Source organism: Poecilia latipinna, unplaced genomic scaffold, assembly GCF_001443285.1.
Source record: "Poecilia latipinna isolate Pla-1442-1.1 unplaced genomic scaffold, P_latipinna-1.0 Scaffold2295, whole genome shotgun sequence".
In the NCBI taxonomy this organism is placed as follows: Eukaryota; Metazoa; Chordata; class Actinopteri; order Cyprinodontiformes; family Poeciliidae; genus Poecilia; species Poecilia latipinna.
Genome location: NW_015114911.1, coordinates 1 through 11463, shown reverse-complemented (window position 1 = coordinate 11463; position 11463 = coordinate 1). Strand labels below are relative to the sequence as shown.

At 39.3% G+C, this 11463-nt stretch overlaps 1 protein-coding gene across 2 annotated transcripts in view; it reads left to right on the top strand.

Moving 5' to 3' along the window:
- Positions 1-10123, top strand: part of fa2h (fatty acid 2-hydroxylase) — a 40640-nt gene extending 30517 nt beyond the window's left edge. For both annotated transcript variants that reach the window (XM_015018601.1, XM_015018600.1), the window contains exons 2-7: positions 1880-2005; positions 5162-5304; positions 5958-6058; positions 6144-6316; positions 6778-7030; positions 7954-10123. In XM_015018601.1, the coding sequence (XP_014874087.1) occupies positions 1880-2005; positions 5162-5304; positions 5958-6058; positions 6144-6316; positions 6778-7030; positions 7954-8021 (864 nt within the window). In that variant the 3' untranslated portion in view covers positions 8022-10123. The remainder of the gene's footprint in view (positions 1-1879; positions 2006-5161; positions 5305-5957; positions 6059-6143; positions 6317-6777; positions 7031-7953) is intronic.
- Positions 10124-11463: the final 1340 nt, after the last annotated feature.

Genomic DNA, 11463 nt, shown 5'->3' with positions numbered 1-11463 from the left:
TTTTTTATTTTTTTCAGAAAAAAATAATATATATATATATATATATATATATATATATATATATATATATATAATTTTTTTTTTTCCATTGGAGAAACTGAGTAAAGATGTCAGGCTACTTTAGTGTAGATGTTATCATTTTTTGATGAGAGATTAGACTCGTGTGATCAGCAATGTGACTTAAGAACATTGTTACTGATGGAACAGTTTAAACGGCGCCAACGTCATCACATCTCTGTAGTGTTTGTCCTAATGTTTTGTTTCATTCATTTCAGCATAAAACATCAATATTAAATCCACAAATGTCATCCAACCAAAACAACATAAATTTGCCTTTCTTGATCTCAGAACACAAGCTGTGCATTGATGCTGTTTAGTTTTCCACAAATATTAAAGAGACTATTTAAAGTATAGCGGCTGAAATTTTGAGTAAATGTGTAATTGATAACTTTTCTAAGTAATACAAGAGATTGAGTTGCTAGTTTGGATTAGAGAAAGCAGGGATGCATCTTCTACATCGTACCTGAATATTGTGGTTTCTTTGTTGGATATCTAGGAAAAATATGCATTTTGAATACAAAGTGCCTAATATTTAGGTTGGGATCTGGTTTGCACTTTCTTTTTTTATAACCTGCTGTATAAAAATATTAAACTTGCAAAACAATTTGCACTTGTCTTTCTTTTAGAATAAGCAGTTTCTGTTTAATATTAAAAACCAATTAAAGTTGGTTCATTTTATGGGGTAAAACTGTTTCTATGTGTATGAGTGCCAGGATGAAATATCAAGTTTTTCGGGGATTTTTGTATCTGGTCTAAATCTGACACCATAATGCTCAACTGGGAGCCTAGACTGACCCTCCAGGTTGTGGGTCAGACTCTGATTTCTTATCAAGCTGATTATAGGATAGAGCCAGAGATGGACAGGTGAGTTGCTATGGTATGTTGCGGTGAAGATGTCAAAACTCTCAACCTACTGGTCCATTGACATTCCAGCCCTTACTTATGATCATGAGATGGAAGTCATGATGGATCATTTTCTGCTGAGGGTGGGCAGGGCTCATCTGTAAAGATAAGGCGAAGAGCTTAGAATAGAGCTGCTGCTCTTCTGCATAAAAAGGAGTCAGCTGAGGTGAGTTTGAAAATCTGATCAGGAAGCTTCCTGCATGTCTTACTTTTTAGGTTTTAAAGGCACACTGGGAGGAGACTATATGTCGAGCTCAGAAATTCTTGGACTATTACTTCTGCTCTGGCAACTGAAATGATTGTTTCCTGTCTCCTTCAACTCACCTGATCATTAAAGGTTGTTTCTTTGCATGTCTTCATTTCTGAAGTTGTGCATTAATGACCCATCTGATTTAAATCAGACGTGTAGTGGGACAGAAACGTTTAAAACTTGCAGGAGGAATTTACCGCCTCAGCTCTAAGAGCACCAACTCGCACTCTAAAGGCCAGCAAATGCCTCGGGTTTCTAAACGTAAAGGAGAAAATGTTTAAGCGTCGTGCTGTTTGAAGATCCTGGCAACCGGAATGGCTGTCGTAGCGGCTCAATGGTCACCGGTTGTAAATTGTTGCAGGTCATAAGCAGCAGCGATAACAAATGACTTTTACATTCAGGAGAGAGGAGCAAAGGCCAGAGTGGAATAAGCAGATAGACTGACTCATTACAAACATTGTTCATCCTGACCCAATCATTAGGAGTCATTTTCAGTTATTCTCCGTTTCCTTACTACTTCTACAGCCCTTTTGTTTGCAGAAAAATGCCCTATTTAATTTTTTTTTTTATACTCTCGTATAAAAACCACCCGTTCACCTGTCCGACTTCTTGTACATCTGATCACCTGTTCAATGTGTCTCCTTCCGTTTCCTGTTTTCCTTCTAGACTCTGAGAGTGAGAAGAAAAGCCAGCGAACAAGCAGAAGAAAAGTCTGCAGAAAAAACGAGCAAGATGGAAGATGAGGATGAGAATTCCTCTTACAAGCTCTGCAGCTCCGTGGATCTAGACAAGGTGGGTTTTCTTTATATCTGTGGCTGCTAAAGTTGAAGGGGAGAGAAACGGCAAGCGAGTGATGTCCAAACTCCAAACCAAGTGTTGGGATTGCCAATGGCTGGATGGATTTTGAGTAAGAAAACAAAAAAAAAAAATGTTACTGTAAATTTGCGTTTCAAAAGATAAAACGTATAGAACCACTAAAGACTTTCATATGAAACATCCAGATCTTGTTTTATTTGAGATTTGTGTTGCATTTGGCAGCTTTTTCTTAACAGTTTTCACAAGATTCTCACTTTGTAACTTTGAAATATAAATAAAGGTCTGAGATAAAAAAAAATTTAAAAAAATTCAGCGCTTGCAACTTATAGCAATCAGGGGTTTCTTTGTTCAGATGAAATCAATGCTAATTTGCAAACAAAAAGCTCATCAACGAAACGTATAGACCATTTTCCTTTGGTTGAATCTAATAAAATACCAAACTAGAAAAACCGGCTGAAATCCACAATTTTTAGAAACCCTGTTAAAGTTCATAAAGCCGTCCTTAAGATGTTACAAAGAAACTCTAGCTGCTTGAAAGAAATCGAAAGTGGCTTAAGCTTTCCACGGTGCCGTTTCTACATCGGTCTTCTCCACTGAATTGGCTGAATTGAGGATTTAGGCAGCAGGTAAAATAACAGAATATCCCATTTGGGGTCAACAGCCCTTGGGTTATTGAACCGGGCCGCTCTCAAACGGCTCTCGTGTGTTTGTAGTCTTTGAATTTCCCACACTGTCAAATGGAGGCATGTGCAAACTTGTGAGCAACACACTAGGTACCACCCAATGACATTTCAGAAAACGGGCCTTTAATCCATTTTCATGCAAATGCTAGCGTTGTTCACTGCAGAGGTGAGATTGGTTGATTCATTTAAACTGTGTTTTTCCACTAGCTGCTGCAAACCCAGGTCACCACACGCCTCCATGTGTCCATGACAGATTCAACCTGTCTGGCTGGCTTGTTTCGTCTCCAGGCGGCGTTTGTATTAAATAAGAAGCAACAATCTAGACTCTTCGATGTTTTACGAGATGCAGCAAAGGTGTGGCTTACTTCCCCCAAAGCATTTGTCCCGAACAGAGTTCTCGGCTGTTGCTTTGGGGGAAGAAAAACCCAAAAAACTGTCAAACAGATGGACACTTCAGCCTTTGCGTTCTCCAAGTAACGGGCGCCCTTTCTTCATGACGCTCCCTTCACAGAGTGGCGATGCGGTTTGATTTCGTCAACCCTGGGTTAACTTCACCAGGCGTTTGTTTAACTCTGCCTGCTGCAGCCATCGACCTGCAGACATGTGGTGAAACAGTTTGGCGGGCGCTGCAGTCGGTTTCTCATTCATCTAAAATTTCCCCACTGGGTTCCATGCCAAAAGTGTGTCATGATATTTGTCCTCACTCTGACTCAAGAATGTAAGGTATGTTTTTACACATCGTTAGCTTGTGTTGCCTCTCACGTGACAAACACATGACGGTTCATATTAGATCACCTGCCTCCTTATGCAAACACACCTCACCTTTGGAAAAATTAAGACAATAGTTTTCCATTATTAAATTGTGCAGTGGGAAATCATTAAATCAAGTGTATCATTAACATTATAGACATTAACATAATGTGAAGTTTGAACAATATTTATGTATTTTGCCACCCAGTTGCCCAGATAAAATGATTCCAAGGTGAACAATGTTTGCATTGCATGCATGATGGTTAATCCCAGTAAACCAATTAGACACAAAGTGAATGACGATGTATGAGCAGGATTAGCTGGACTTGAAGGATCTGAAGGATTCTTTAAGCATCCTTGTTGTGTTCAAAAGTTGAGAAAATGGTAACAAAAATATTTTTCATGCAACAATCCTGAAGTGTAAAACTATTTAGCCACTTGAACTTCTTTTGGACATGTTGAGCCTCGGACTTTGACACAAACTTCTACTACTAGGAATAAATCTTTTGTAACTGTGGACGCCGTCATTTCAGGAATGAACAATAAAACCCCACTTTCCATGAATCATTAAACTTGCACCTGAAGATGGCTTTCGACTAGAGATCATGATGTAGTGCCATTTCACAAGTTTTTGTGAAATGGCATTTGTCCAAAATGGCATTTGAACAAATTTTAAAAAAAGATCAGCAGCCTGGAATAACTATAATTTGAACATTTCCTACATTTTTTTGATTTATTTTAGAAAGGAATAAAAAAAATAAATTGATTTTTTTTTTTCTGGTTTCACACTGATAGACTGCTGCTTGCTGCAGGGGAACTGTTCTCAGATTAAACTGTTTCTTTAAGATAGCATAATTAATTTCAGGAAGTTGCAAGAGTCGTGTGCTTTTCTTTACCACATGACAAACATTTTCACTTCTTTTTTTTTTCTTTCCTTGATCAACTGAACGTCGAAACTCGATGGCACATAAAGTATTTTCCTTTGACAAGTAACGCAAAGCAGCTGGTTCACAGAACTCACTCTATCGGCTTGTGTAATTTCATTTCCTAGCGCAGCGCTGTTTTCCTGTTTGAATAACTGATCAGAGCAGTCAGCTAGTTACTGCTGTCACTGGATAGTCGGAGAGAGAGATGTGTCAGATACCTAAGCCGTGTGTGTTTGGGCATATATTTACATGATCTTCACTGTTGAGGTGGATATGGAAATGATCAGAACTTCTCATAACTGTGGTATGTTTGGTTTTTCTCTGTGTATATACAAACTCATCGTCATCTGAGGTTTGATCAGTATATTTCAAACCACAATTAAAATTCTTTATGCTTTGCAGATAACATCAGAATTAAACGTGGTTAGCTTCAGACCACCTTTCCATCTCACCTCTCCAAGCTGAAGCATTTCTGTAAATGCTACAAAACTGACTACAGCAGCACAACACAGCAGCACGGCCCAAACCAGGCTGGCAGCACGAGGAGCTATAAAATAAAATTGTCAGGCTGCCGGCCTTTGGACTCATTGAAAGTCTTTAATTATTACAATCGTTATTGGGCTGAAGTAAACCTGCAGCATCGCACGCAGACAAATGCACTTGCCATGAGACTACTTCCTGGTTTTAGCCTGTTTGGACGTTTAACTCTCTGCTGCCACCTGCTGGAGGGAATATGTAGCTCTTAGTTTAAACTTGGTTGTGCGTCTGTGCAGGATCTGGTGGACTGGCGGAAACCTCTGGCCTGGCAGGTCGGCAACCTGAGAGAGAAATATGATGCATGGGTTCACCAGCCAGTTGACAGACCCATCCGACTATTTGGAAACCCCTTAATGGAAGCTGCGACCAAAACTTCCTGGTAATAAATGTTACTTATTATGCTAAAAATAGCATATTCATCTCCTAAGCTGTAGTTTCAGTTTGAAAGATGCATCTTGCTGCAGCAGGCCTACAAATGCATCCTGTTTGTCTTGTTGTTCTTGGAATTTTTAAATATGTTTGAATTTATAAGAGCTAAACTCAACAATATTTGTAACTTAACCACATTATTTTTTACCTACATTTTAAACAAAGTTAAAAGTCTACAAGTTTAAGCATAAAATAACATGACATGAAACCTGTTTAACGTTTTAAGTTTTGTCTTCCCTAATATTCCCTAAAAATCTTAAATTATTTGGCATTTAAAAAAAGGAACTTGTTATTCATCATGTAATGGCATGACCAATGATCTTTTAGTTTAATTTTTTCAAATTTTTTTATAGAAATGAATGAGATGGGGGGGGAGGGGAAACCAAATACTTTATGTTTGAATGAGCCACATTTTTAAAGTTTTAAAACATATTATTTGGACTGGATGTATTCTCTCTCTCTCACTTAAGGGACCAGTTCCAAACAAATGCTGATGAGGGGGAAAATTATTGAACCAAAATCCTAGCAGACTGTAAATACTGTAGAGTGTTCATTCAGTTCAAATATGACCCTTTTATGATTCTTTCTGGTTTGTTGCTACAGGTACTGGGTTCCAGTTGTCTGGCTTCCTATCGTCTTCTATCTTGGTTGGCACTGCTACACCACCCTGGCTCAGGGCAACACGAGGCTAGAGCTCACCTCAGGTGGGACACAGTAGCGTACGACGGTTCTCATGCTGCACAATTCATATGTAAATTTGTCTTCATCGCTGCACGTTTGGATTTGCAGACTTCTCCATACCGATCCCCAAGCATGTGTTCCCGGTCCTTTTCATGATGGGCTGGTTCTTGTGGACCTTCATCGAGTACTGCATCCACCGCTTCGTCTTCCACATGAAACCGCCGGCTCATAACTACTACCTCATTACGCTACACTTCCTTCTGCACGGGCAGCACCACAAGGTACATCTTTTTCTAATTAATTTCTCTCTCATTAGGTAGAAAAATCTAAACATTTGTTGCAGACTTCCCAAAAATTAAAGCTTCATATTATAGATAACTTTTTTTTTTTTATTATTAATTACAACATTTACTGAAGCTTATATAATGTTTTTAAACTGATTTAGAAATGTAATTTCTGATCCTTTAATTTTTTTTTTTTTTCAAATCTCTTGCATTAAAACCATAAACTTGAACAGATTTGACATTGATTTTGTGACAGAGAGTAGCTAATAATTATTAGGTGGGTTTTTAAATGCAGATACTCTGAAAGACGAAACGGCTCTGTCAGTCAGTGATTACATTAGGCACAGTTAGGTCACCACTAACAGCAACTTGTTGCTCTGGATTTCCTTTAGGGTGTCTGAGTAAAGAAAGCTGAATGCAAATTCACAGATTTTTCCGCTTGTGTTGTTTCTCTCCAGTCTCCCTATGATGGTTCTCGGCTGGTCTTTCCTCCTGGCTTGGCCTCCATAGTGGTGTCATTGTTCTACATGTCGCTCTGTAAGACGCTGCCGGAGACCCTCGGCACGTCAGTGTTCGTCGGCGGGCTGTGCGGCTACGTCGTGTACGACATGATCCACTACTATCTTCACTATGGCTCACCAAAGAGAGGCTCATATCTGTACAGCCTGAAAGCTTACCATGTCAAACATCACTTTGAGCACCAGAGATCAGGTGAGCAAATCAGTTTAAGTGTTGGGCAAATTGTTGCCACCACTTCACCTGTAATCAGTTTGGACCTAGATGTGGTTTTGGACTGCAATGATTTATTTTTTTTTATTTATACCTCTTGTAAGCCTTCAACCCAGTTTATAGTTACTATCAAACTGTGGCTGTTCAGTTCACATAACTGCTTTTATAAGGTCTTTTTGACCTCCGGCTCCAAAGTGAATACTTAAGAGTAACATAAGGGGACAAATCCGGTCTAATCTGCACAGGTTATTGTAAAGCAACCCCATTCATAAATTCCTCTCACTTTTTCCCTACTTATTAATTAAATGCTGAAAACCAGTCAAACTTGATTATTTTCCTGTCTCATTTCTGTCACAACGCATCAGTAAAAAAGGTAACTAATATCCCAGCAGCCTTTTATGGATGGGATGCCTCCTCATGCCTTAATGTACAATCTGGTGTTGACTTTACTTCCTCTTCCAAAAGTTTTTGCAAAAATTGGATCTTGGTGTTATAAAATTTAGAATGATGCAGAATATTGCCATGTTGTGTTCAATGCAGACAAAAGACGTGTGTTTTGGGCAGGTATAAAGGGAAAGGGCAGGTCATGAGGGCCGGTGTCCTCTGTTCCAACACACTTGAATCAAATGGCTGAATCACCTGCAGTCCAGCTGTCCAAATAAAGCTGCTGATCTCATTATTTGACTTGGGTGTGTTGAAGCAGAGACATCTGAAAGTTCCAGGACATCAGAACCTTTTAGATTTGAAGACCCCTGGACTAGGAGTCAAGTTGACGGCCCGTTTAAATAATTAATATGTTGCTTTTGTTTTTGATAGTAACCGATTCACTCCATGAACATTTCTAGGGTTCTTTAAACTACAATCACTCTGTTCTCTGATCTGATCTGTGACGCTTCTCTCTGCAGGTTTTGGAATCACCACCACGTTCTGGGATCATCCCTTCAACACAGTCATTCCTGACGAGAAATTCTAACGTACGAATGGCTCTCCTCAAGGGCCACTGGACTTATCAGCCTCCCTAATTAATGGCCCGTCCACCTGTTATAACCCCACTGCCCCCAACACCTCCGGCATCCATAACGCTGCGCCAGCCGATGCATCCATACTCACTGTAACGCAATGTTTTCTACAGATCAGCCATATGAATGTGTGAGAGCCACTCTGATCCCTATTCTCACTGTGATTGTTTTTGCACTTTTGTGCCAATATTAATCAAGCAAACGTTAAACAGGTTGCCAGTCAGGAGCACGGGGGTTAAGCTTTAATAGTCTTTCAGGATTGCGTGGAAATAATTTTTAAGAAACATTTGAACAGGTAAAAGCACAGAGGGAAAAGAAAGTGATGGACTGTGGGTGGATGTGGCAATGGCTATTGTTGGAGAAAGTGAGCATCATTCATCAGTTTGAAGGTTCGTCTCTCCCTGCAACGAGACCAAACTCGCTGAAACACCTGTGAACAGAAAATATTTGTTTTCAGACGTCCTGATCAACTCCACAGTCGGTCTTTAATTTATTAATCAGCAGGATTGAGGTTTTACTGTAGTTTGCAAGTGTGAGGTGCTGATCCAGATCTTTGAAATGAGCACAATTCCACTGTAAAATTTCCTGTTTCTCCCTGTTTGATTTCACAAAAATGTAAAAAAAAAAAAAAAAAGTATATATTTTTAAAATGTTTTGTACAAAAGAGGAGATGCTTTCATTGAACGAGTTTGATGTCTGTGAGTCGATGGATGGATTCTGTGTGAGTGGATTTAATGAATGCTTTTAGGTGTCGTAGGGATGGAGCTGAAGGAATGAAGCCAGGCTGGTGGACGTCCTGCTGTGGGGATCTCGGGGTCAAAGGTTACAGGGAATTTTACACTGTTTGTTGGAGGGAAGGGGTGGGTTCCCATATTTAAGCAAGGAGGCCAATGAAGACCAAGCACCGTAATGACGGTTTTGTTTTTCCCCAAGAAAATTCTAGTATGAGCTGCACAGTTGCAGCTGCTGCCATCTAGAGGCGACCGGTAGAAGTGTTTACTAACGACTCCTGATCATAACGAGTAACATTTCTGGAATTGGCCACCACAACAAATTAGGCATAGAAATAGATGTCTACAGTTTTCAGAATAACAGATATTTGACTAAAATACATGTTAGGTTAGTTAAATATAGTTAACAGGAATCATTATTACAAATAAATCACATCCTGTATTGCACTGTTGGGTTTAAAATTTTTTTTTTTTTTTTTTTGGACCAGAATCTGTCTGGTTGCTTCGAAGACCTCAATATCACAGTGGTGCATTCAGATTGAACTTTTCAGCCTTCATTGAGGCACAAGAGCCTTACAGTTTTGTGCCCGTGTTTTAGCATCTTTGGTTCCACTTCAGTGTGAAGCTCCTTGTTTGTTAGACCCCCTCGGATCCCTGCAGAGGGTGACGATTGAGCGATCTGACTCAACAGCAGGACGTCCTGACGGCGGCTGGCCGAGCTTCAGCCGACTCCCTCGGCACAGCAGAGAAAGGAGAGCAGACAACTTAAGAGCAGAACAAACATAACTCGAATAATTTACAAGCATAGCACATGCAAAAGTCTCTTACAAAACTGTTATGCAAAGTTTCAGCCTTTACAAGCTTGATTGTATAAAAAGAGCATCTATTTTAGATGACCCAAAGTTATCACAGTTGCATTTGTTTTCTCAATAAAAATGTGAAGCAATAAGTCTTATTGAGGGCGAACAGGGATGAGTTGTAACTGATCCGTCACCAAAAATGTGTCATTTTGCCTTTTTTCCTTTCTTTATAGATTGTAAAAATGTCAAGATTTCACTTAAGAGTTGATTGAATCTGAACTCTGAACAGTGGGGTCTTTTTATTCCAAAGAACCAAAATATACAAATGTGTATTTTTGATGTCTATTAATTTTAAAGACATACTAATCTTATTTATGTGGAAAACTAAAACTCGTGATTTTCACTCGTCTTTTTTTTTGTGCTAAAAGAAATGCAGCAGGAATTTTCAATAATCTGTTTACTTTGAGTTTTAAATTTCTATGCAAAGGTAGACATGTTTGTAAATAAACGTCTGTATATTTCTGACACTGGTCTTTCCTGTGATTCATTTACATAACAGATCATATCTCATAAACAGGTGCAGCTCAAATATTTGAAGAATGGAATCTCTGGGTGCCACACCCGAAACTGCTAATTAACAGCCTGATATTTCTGCTTAAAATATCCTTTTGTATTTCATTATCTATAAGCCATAATCTCACTACAAGACTTTGGCCATTGGCCATCTCCAGTGGTCTTTAGGTGGAAGGTGGGCTACATCCTGGATGATCACCTCGCTCCAAAGAAAAAGCGTGCAGCTGTCATCGCTTTGCATCAAAAATGACCTCAACAACTTCAAGGTGACATTCAGCTGCAGTGAAGAAATCTTTAGGATATCCAAGAGTGTCCAGCAAGAACCGTGATTAAGTTTATCAGCAGGAGGCCAATAAACTGCATCTCCACCAGCGCAGAGCTTGCTCAGCCTCGGCAGCAAGTGGGTGTGAGAGCACAGTTGAGGTCAAAAGCTTTGGACAAGAAACGCAGCAAAGAAGCCAACTCTATAGGAAATACAAAGATGAACTGCAGAAGACTGGTCCAAATGCAAGAACACAGGCGTCCTGGACAAGTGGTCAGGAAAATCCAGACTTTAACTCAAATGAGAACTTGTGGCCATTACCTCCAAACAAAGGTAAGACGAGAATGGGTCACGTATCGGACAGGATTTGCTCTAGAAGTTGATGGCATTGACATTCGAATGGCAGGCAGGATGGAACAACCTGTGATTAAAATTGTGCAATTTTTGCTTTTTTAATTATTTTTTTTTTTTTTAAAAAAAGGTGCAATGAGAATTAAGAGAGTACCAATTTGACAGACTGCAGGAAGTCATCAGATTTCTTTGGGTCAAAATATGAGGGAGCAAAAACTTAAGCTCACTTCTAGCATTCAGGTGCCCATTTATCTATTACAATTACAAGTCTATTAATGTATCTATAATTTTCTTCCTCATTTAAAATGACAGCAAGTATTTATTAACATCATCATCATTCTCTTTAGCTGATATTTTCATTTCTTCAGACGGTCACACTCAGTGGTTCACTTAACTTGGTGTCTTGCTCCAAAGTCTCAGGGACCATTAGAGCATTGCTGGGTGGCAGCATGGTGCTCCTGGTATATCTGATGTTGTCATGGGGTTTGGGAGGGGTGAACCAACCTCCTCCAGGATAGAAACTGAACTGGACAAACCCCCTAAACACACAAAATTTTATTTTTTTCAAATTTTTGATTTTCTTTTAAAACGGTATAAAATGGGAGGCTGCCTACCACCAGAGGTTGTGGACCGAGCATGCTTTATTTCACAAACATCTTAAGGATCTTTAAGTTTTTTT